This window comes from Lissotriton helveticus, chromosome 5_1, assembly GCF_964261635.1.
Source record: "Lissotriton helveticus chromosome 5_1, aLisHel1.1, whole genome shotgun sequence".
Lineage (NCBI taxonomy): Eukaryota > Metazoa > Chordata > Amphibia > Caudata > Salamandridae > Lissotriton > Lissotriton helveticus.
This window is the reverse complement of record NC_136065.1, coordinates 1,520,655,267-1,520,664,083: the sequence shown is the minus strand read 5'-3', so window position 1 is coordinate 1,520,664,083 and position 8,817 is coordinate 1,520,655,267. Positions and strand designations below refer to the sequence as shown.

Sequence of the window (8,817 nt, the reverse complement as noted above, 5' to 3'; positions counted from 1 at the left end):
CCAGATATGTCTGGAACAGTAGGCTTTGCCTGCACTGTGCTATATTTGCCACAGATTCAGGGAAGCTAGCGCATGCGCTGGTGGTGTGGGATAGGAGGGTCACAAGCAGCTTAGGTAGGCACACAAGAATCGTTGGGTGGAGGTGACAAGCTGGGGGCAGAGAACCAAGACTCCAGGCGACAAGGCGATGATGGTGCAAGGAGCAAGGGAGGTCCAGTTATACCTTGAAAGGAACAGCACCCCCTCCCAAGACGGCAGCCACTGGCGAAGACCTCTTTTTATATCTTTCTATACTTTATCTCACAAGCCAATGTGGGTAACCAAGGCTTTGTGCCCTGACCGGACTCTGAAGTTGGCGCTCCTGTGTCCACCGTCAGATGGTCTGGGATGCGTCACTCCCCCTGGGGGCCATCATCTAGGCTTTTGGGGCTCAGTGGGTGGTGCTTGCAGATGGCGCTAAAGTAGTGAAGCTGCGATTCCAACACATACCTCCTGGTTTGTATCTGATTTGTCAACTAAACTCCTCCTCCATTTGTACATACAATATACCGATTTCTGTGGCTTGGATTAAATTTACATTCAAGTCACATCCACACGAACAGTCTCAGGACAGACAGTAACCCTTACCCAGCACAGTGGCTTATTTAAGAAATATGTACTGGAAAGTATGTGCAGCAATCTGACGAAGACTAAATGGAGCGGGTCAGAACTCCGCAGAATTCCCTGGAGTTTTTATGCAACTCAGCAGAATTCTGTGTAGTGCAACTCTGCAAGCCCCTGAATCTCCACTGGCACCCGGAGAAGCGTTGGCATTCTTTGGAGGAAAACTGGAAGTCAGCATCAATGCAGAGAGAGAGGGTGCACTTTCTTCTCTGGCATCCAAAGTGTGTGAGCACCTGTACAAACGAAAGGTAATAGATAGAGTATCTGCAATAGGGTATCTCAAAGGCAGTGCAGGATATCAAATGTAAAATTCACTTACCAGAGCAGAACCAGTCAGTCAGGGTACCTTATTGCCCAATTAAGCAAGCCGCCATCTTGAAAAATATACAAAGATAGATTTTTTTTAATAACATTTAATTTGTTACAGAATACGCACCTGCAAAATATTAAAAAATTCTGCTGGGTCATAAGCCTTTAGTTCTGGAAATAGGTATACATATGGTAATCAGATCAACATCTAGATGGACTTTCAAGAGTGCTCTTCTATCGAACCCTGATTTTATAGAGCAATGGATCCCAGAATTTCTTACCTTAAATGTTGGTTACATCAAACCCAAAATTGTTTATGTCACAACCCCTACAATAGCTTGTGTACACAATGCTAAACCCCATCATGTTCTTGAAGATTGTGCAACAAAACAGCCGACCTGGAGACACTGTGCACACAGAAGATCACTATGTTTGCCTAAAAGCATTGATCTGTTGTACATTTAGGGTGCACAACATCTGTTGGAGGTGTGTGCCTCATCTGTTGGAGAGAGCGCTTTGCGCCCCACATCTGCTACAAGTGAAGCAATTTGCTCTACCCATAAAGAAAGCACAATGACTGAGGAAACAACCAGAACTTTTCTTAGGAAGCCGCACAAGAGTTGGAACTCTCAGCAGCCATTTTAATACCAAACATCCCATAATGACCAGACCATGTGGACCACTTCTTGCTTGACAACAGTTTCCAATCCTGCAGCAACTGTTAGCAAGAGCTCCAACACTTACCTGTCGGAATCCAGGTTCCGGCTCTTCTTCCAAGGATTCGGCCAGCCTCTATCAATATCTTCCCAGTGTCCATCACAGGTTTCGTAACCTGGAAGACAATAGAATAAAATGCATAATATAATAAGCGGCTCCCCCCCATTAGAGCTGAGTAGCGTTACTCCCCTGTTGTCAGTGCAGCAAAAGTGAAAAATAAAACAGTAATAAAATTAATGACTGTTTTATTTTTCACTGATCCCAGACCCAAGCAGTGTTTGGGGTGGGGCATTGCTGCTGACTGGCAGCAGGGGAGTGGTGCTCACTCCACCAGTTTGCACTGCGCAAGTCAATTTAGCCTGCTGTTTTGTGATGGCCTCTCCACCTAGTTGTCTCAGACAGAAGAGTGGAGAGTAGGCACAGGCCTCCTGTTCTTGCTCGAGCATCGAGATAGCCTGCTCCAGCCAATCCTGGAACTGCTCTCATGGTGCTCAGCTGTAGCATGAGAACAGCATCGGGATTTGCATAAGGGGGTTTTACCTGAGACACCACGAGGTGCCATTGCGCCAACAGCATCCAAAAAGAAAGCAAAAGACGTAGGAGAGCAAAACACAGGTACGTTAGTTTTTCATTTAAAAAAATCTATTTGGCCCCCACTGAGTTCGGCTCTTGGTCCCCTCAATAGCTCTCCAGTGTTGAGGGTCAACGCCTGCCAGTGAATCTAATGAGTACACGTTTTAGCGCTAGGCGAATGGTTATTTGTTTAATGTTTGCAAGAACTTATAAGAAATTCCTTTGAGACATTTAGTACCAAGTAAGCAAGATTTATACATGTATGATATATGTTTGAAGAGAAAAAGAGACACAAAGCAAGAAGGACATTGGGGTTCAGAAGAAGGAAAAGCACATTGCCGTGGAACCTAAAGAGACTCTTGACTGTGCCAATTTTACACTGACTATTAGAGAGCAATTGGGCTAGAGTAAGCTTAAGTTTGCCAAATATCACTGTACTTGCAGGCAACAGACTTCCTATTGTCTAAAGTTGAATGTTTAGCACTGTTCTGATTTTAAAGTATTAATGGCGTATGTTGTTGAGCATAATAGGGAAGAAGGAGGACACAGGTCTAATGTTGTTTGTTTCTGTGCTAAATTAATGGTGCACAATACCAGAAAGAGGAAGCATCACCAGCAAGACTTTCCCAGTGGCTCTCCCTTCCTCCAGGAGTGTGTACCACCCTGCTCTCAGGAATGTAGTAATTCACAAATCTATCTGGAGTCTCCTCTATCTTCTTATGCTTCCTCCAATAGGCCCTGGGGTTCCCAATAAGGAACCCACAGGTCTCCATACACTGTGCTACTCACCGGTACACATTTATTCTTAGGTTCTACCCACAAACAAGTGTGTAGCCTTCCATGCACCGCACCACTCACAGACCCACATACATCCTGCACACTGGACCCCAACAGACACACCTAAATACCAGCACATAAATATGCACTTGCTGCCATCCTGATATAGGCCAAGGTTGATCTAAGCACACAGCAGGGGAACTTTACTCTAGTGAGCTAATAGGCCCCACTCTCATAAAAAGGCCTAGTCATATTACCTATTACGGAATGATATGCTGCCACCACAATGCTCATGCTACATGGTTCTTGGTAAGAGAGGTAACCCTTCACCATATGAGGGTAGTGTGTTGTGAACACACCCTGGTCTAACCAGACTGCGGTCCATGAGACAAGTCTAGGTCATGGCGCACACTGATGATCCGTGTTCACCCATGAACAAAAGTTGTTACCAAGGATCCAGATATCACCGCAGCTGGCGCACTCAAGGAAGGGGTTATCTCCTATTACCATGGGAGACACTTTTCGGTCACAACTCTGCCATAACAAAAAATATAAACCTTTTAATAATGTGTCAATCTATTATTAAGTAAGAACACTGCAAACTACCTTCAATTTATGAACTGAGCCATGGTAAGGATGCAAATGATTTCTTAATTAAATTCACAGAAACTAGTTATTATAGAAAAGGTTTGCTTCAAAATTGTATAAGCCACTATGATGGTACGGACAATCTGGTTAAAAATGTTTTGGATTCCAAAATACAACCATTATACCCCTTTATGGAACACTGTATCTTTACCAATGGTTTTCTGGGAAAGAAAGAATTTAGAATCAAGCAGTAATTAAATGGCTAGATGTATGCACTGATATTACTATATATATATTCTTTTAGGCACTTACAGGAAAAATATGGTCTCCTGAAGGATAGATTTTTAAATACTTGCAAATCACGGACTTAGGGCCAGATGTACGACCCTTTCATTTAGCGCCTCGCAATTTGCAACACATTGCGAGTTGCAAATTGTGTTTACACTATTTTGCAATTCCCAATGGGGTCGCAAATTGCGAGAGGCTCTCTAAAATTAATGAGCCTCTTGCAATTTGCGAGCCCATTGTAAATTCCAGCCCTCCCTGGGACTTCTGCCTACCCATACAAAATTATTTTGCATCCATTTGCAAAGGGGAAGGGGTCCCCTGGCGACCCCTTCCCCTTTGCAAATGTATTACCACCTACCTGAAGTAGGTGGTAATTGCTAGTGTTTTGCGTCCGTAATTGCGTTTGCAACATTAGTACACTGTTTTGAGACTCGCTATTTGGAATGGAATGCCCCTTCCAAATAGTGAGTCGCAAAAAAAGTGTGACTCGCTAAATAGGCTATGTACATGGCCCAATATCTTTTTGCATGCGCAAACGGGTTTGAAAACCCGTTTGCCCAAGTAAATTGGGTAGTACATATGGCCCTTAGTTCAGAAAATGTATACTAACCATTTCGATCCAACACAATGCAAGCAGCTAGCCGACATTTTAGAAACAGTTCTTGATGATAATAATCTCAGGTATACATCATGACCAGACAGTTGAACACATATATAAGTATGGACTGGGGGAAAGTCATCTTTTTTGCCCTGTTCACACCCATTTAGTGATGATACTGGTGGTAAATGGCTGACTGTTCCCTGGCCCCTGCTAACAAGGCCCAGGGCCAGTGCTCTAATTAAAAGGTACATGGTGATTAGTTGTAATTACAATTGGTACTGACAACCCACCTGTAAGTCCCTAGTATATGGTAAGGCATTTTTAAAAGTCAGCCCTGCTTTGCAAGCTGGTTTTAATCTGCAATTATATACAAATTTGACTTTACATTTAAATATACTTCCAAAGTATGAAACTACCCTATTTTTATGTAAATGTCACCCTAATATCTACTCTAGGTACTGCCAGGGTAGGGTGCCATATAAAAATAAGCAAGGAGATTTAAAAAGATGTTTAATATGCCCTTGTGAGGGAAAGAATGCCTAATTTGTTTTTCCACATGTTTGTATTGTAGCTCCATAGGCTAACATGATTACTGTAATAAACTATAACTATTGACAGGAGTGAGCTAGAAATATATTTCAAGGACTTAAAAGATTGGTAATGATAACTCCAACAACTTGCCTGTGTTGAATTTATCATAACTAGTACAGAAAAGATAGAACTTTATTTTCTGTGAGCCAAAATCCAGGTTTCTAGAAGCCTCGCCTGATTGGCCACTCTTGCCAGGCCAAGCCAAACTGCTGTGATATGTCACCTGCATAGAAACAGACATTATCTGGTGAGGGGGAGATCTGCAGCTGCAAAGAACAGGCCAGGAAGGCGGCTGGGTAAAAAAAATGACATAATATTTAAAGACATGAATGCACTAACTTCTTCCTAAAATATACTAATTATTTTATTATATTTTGACAGGTTTTATATTCTCAGAAGTACTTGTCATACTATTTCTTCTTGCAAATATGGAATTCTACAACATTGTTCAAGGGACATTATACTTTAGTGTGACATTCACTGGCATCGTGGGTAACATCCTCATCCTGCTTTTTATTTCCCTTGCTGCCTACCAGGAAGGCAAGCACACAACCTCAGAGGTCATTTTCTCCCAGCTGGCTGCGGCAAATGTTATTGTGTACCTAACCCGCACACTCCCAGCTGCGCTCTTCAAGTTTGGACTTAAAAACTTCTTTGACGACGCCAGCTGCAAGATCACAGCCTTGGCCTTCAGGACATCTAGAGGAATGTCTATAGGTTTGACTTGTCTACTGAGCTGCTTCCAGTGTGCCATTCTTAGTGGAACCAAAAGAAATGTAAGTGAGAAGCAAAAGATTCATAGATGTGTTCACCCAGTCACGGCGATCCTATATGTAATAAATATAGCAGCCAATATAGATTCAGCCGTTTTTGCAACCAACCCCTACAACTTAACAGACATGAAGTATGTTTACAATCCTGGTTTCTGCATTGTAGTTTACCCAGGAAAGATGGCCTTTGAAGGCAAAGGATATGCCACAGTGACCATGGATCTTTTCCTTGTGATTGTGATGGCACTAGCCAGCTGCCAAATCTTGCTGATCCTTTATAAGCACAGGAAGAAAATGCAAGGTGTTAGAAGCTCTAGCCAAAGCCAGACAGGTGCTGAGTCTCAAGCCGCACAGAGTGTAGTGCTACTGGTCTTCTGCTATACCATTTTCTTTGGAATTGACAATGCACTCAGGCTGTACCAAACTGCGTCCAATGAGATCATCACCATGCTGTCAGATATCCGTTTATTTTTCACCATGTGTTATGGCTCTGCATTTCCCATTATTCTCTTCATTTGCAACAACAAAATTAAAAACATAGCAGTGTACTTATTGTTTGGAAAAAACCAAAACAGCTAAAGCTACAGTTTTTTATGTTTCCCCATAAAAACATTAATCTATTTAATTTGTATAGATGTTACAAATCTCTTGCTTATTTAGGTTGGGGTTGCATTTTCTTAACTGTCTTAAGATCTTGATGCTAGAGGGTGAGATCAGAGGAGAACAAAAAGGATATTGAATAAATGGACTACACCTTTAAAGATATAAGTAAACATTGACCTCTACAATTTTTAATATTAAATCTTCATATTGAAATTCCTGACAATTCTGCCCACAATCATACAGAAGTTCAAAAGTGTCTGTCTTGGCAAAAATGGTGGGACTGTGTTCATTCATTAACTGCTTTCCAAATCAATCCTTTGTGGCCTTTTATTACAAGATTAAAGTTTGAGACAGTTGCCATGAATCACTTCTCTATACATATTTGACTTTATTTATTATTTCCTTTATTAAAAGAGTCAATAATTTTTATGTTCCCGAATGACGCCGCATTTCTGCAACTAAGCATCTCATGCATTGAGTAAATTAGTACTGAAATTTGCACACACCTTGCTCCAAATGCATTCCCCCTTTTCCTTGTGCAGAAAGGAAAATCGTGGCATTTTAATCAATATTTAGAAGTATGGGGTGGTCTCTTGCAGGCGCCAAGTTTCTAGAGAAGGGTCAATTGCTAGTATCCAACTTTCAAATCAAAAATCTTCCATGACAATGAATATTACCAAGCTATCTTCTACCACATTGACCCCAAGGTCAAAGAGGCTTGTCTGTCGAGGAAACAAGCTGCAGCATTATTCCAGTTTTGAAACTTAGACACTGTTAGATCTAACAGCCTTGGCGTGGTCCTACCTCAAACCTTTGTCTTCTTCCTTCCCATTTTGCTTGAATTAGTTTTTGTTGGCTTTAGAACTCTGTGGACTTTACCACTGCTAACCAGTGCTAAAAGGCTTGTGCTCACTCCTCTAAACATGGTAAACATGGCTTACAACCAATTAGCACATCTAATTTACTTGACGGTCCCTAGTAAAGTGGTACTACATATACCCAGGGCCCTTAAATTAAATGCTACTAGTGGGCCTGCATCACTTACCATGCCCCCTCACTTAAATCGCCCTTTAAAATCAGTATCAAGCCTACTTGTGTTTTGTTTTAAACTGCAATTTTGACCTGGCAAAATAAACCTTTGCCAGGACTAAACCTTCTGTTTGAATACATATAAGGTAGCCCTAGGGTAGGCCCTAAACATCCCTTAGGGCAGAGTACAATGTATGGAAAATAATGGACATGTACTTTTAAGCTTTACATGTCCTGGTAGCGAACTCTTAAATTTGTTTTTCACAACTGCAATTCCCTACCTCACCATAAGATTACATTGGTTACCCTATTACATTTATTAGGTGATAACATTTGATTGGGAGCAGGTAGGAATGTCATATTTACACTCAAATGAATTGTAATTTCAAACCCTCTTTAATGGTAAAGTTGGATTTTAAGTTACAATTCTAAAAATTAAGCATGAGCTGAAAATTTGTTCCGCTCACGTAATTTGCAGATTTTTGGCAATTTCGCGTTCCGCGAATCGCGCGAAATTGACCAAAAACCTGCAATTTGCCAGTTGGCGAATTTGTTTTGCTTGGTCGCGCTTCAAAAATACAATCTCGCGCGTGCGGCGTTGACTTACCATAATTCTGAGTTCGCCGAGTTGTTTTCCTCCCGGTTTGCGTGCCCTGCACCATTTTGGATCTGGCTGCGTGATCGTGCGAGACTTTTTGACCAAGAGTACGTCATGGAGTCCCGCCATCTTGCACTGTGAGACTTTGAGGACGCGAATACGTCATAAGGGCCAGCGATCACGCATCGCGGTAGTAAACCATTGCGAATACGTACATGCGACGCGCAGCTGACATCCGGCAGGAGATTTGAACAGCTCGCTTTCCCAAAGTCGCAAAAAATGCAATTCTGCACAAGAAATCTATCGCTGGCAGCATAAACCTTCTGAAAATGATGATTTGGAACTGAATAACTCCTCAGATTGATATTTGGCTGTACTTTTTTGTGGAAGGAGTCCATTTTTGGGGGCTGGGAGGAAGGAAGTTCCCCAGAGTCTCCAACTTCCTGTTCCTGTCCAGCAGGCTCCTCCCAGTGCTTTGTCCATGACCTGGTCACTTTTCATTTGGATCTGGAGCTGGAAGGTTTACTCTTTGTGGCTGCTGCTGGATATTTGTATTTGAGGACTTTTTGTTTGGATCACTTTTGGATTTGAGATTTTACAAGTAAGTTGGTGTTGTTTGTTTGGGGCATTGCAGTTGCTGCAACTACAATTTATAAACTTTTTCACAACTTTAAAAAAAATATATTGTGGGTAGCCACAGTATCTAGTAG

At 41.9% G+C, this 8,817-nt stretch overlaps 1 protein-coding gene across 1 annotated transcript; it reads left to right on the top strand.

Moving 5' to 3' along the window:
- Positions 1-5,535: 5,535 nt before the first annotated feature.
- Positions 5,536-6,456, top strand: LOC144752682 (olfactory receptor class A-like protein 1). The gene has a single exon (XM_078640552.1). It carries the CDS (start codon positions 5,536-5,538, stop codon positions 6,454-6,456), a length of 921 nt encoding a protein of 306 aa, XP_078496678.1.
- The last annotated feature ends 2,361 nt before the right edge of the window (positions 6,457-8,817 follow it).

Bases quoted from the DNA above. Each gene is read 5' to 3' on its own strand.
- LOC144752682 (XM_078640552.1), top strand. From the start codon at position 5,536: ATGGAATTCTACAACATTGTTCAAGGGACATTATACTTTAGTGTGACA.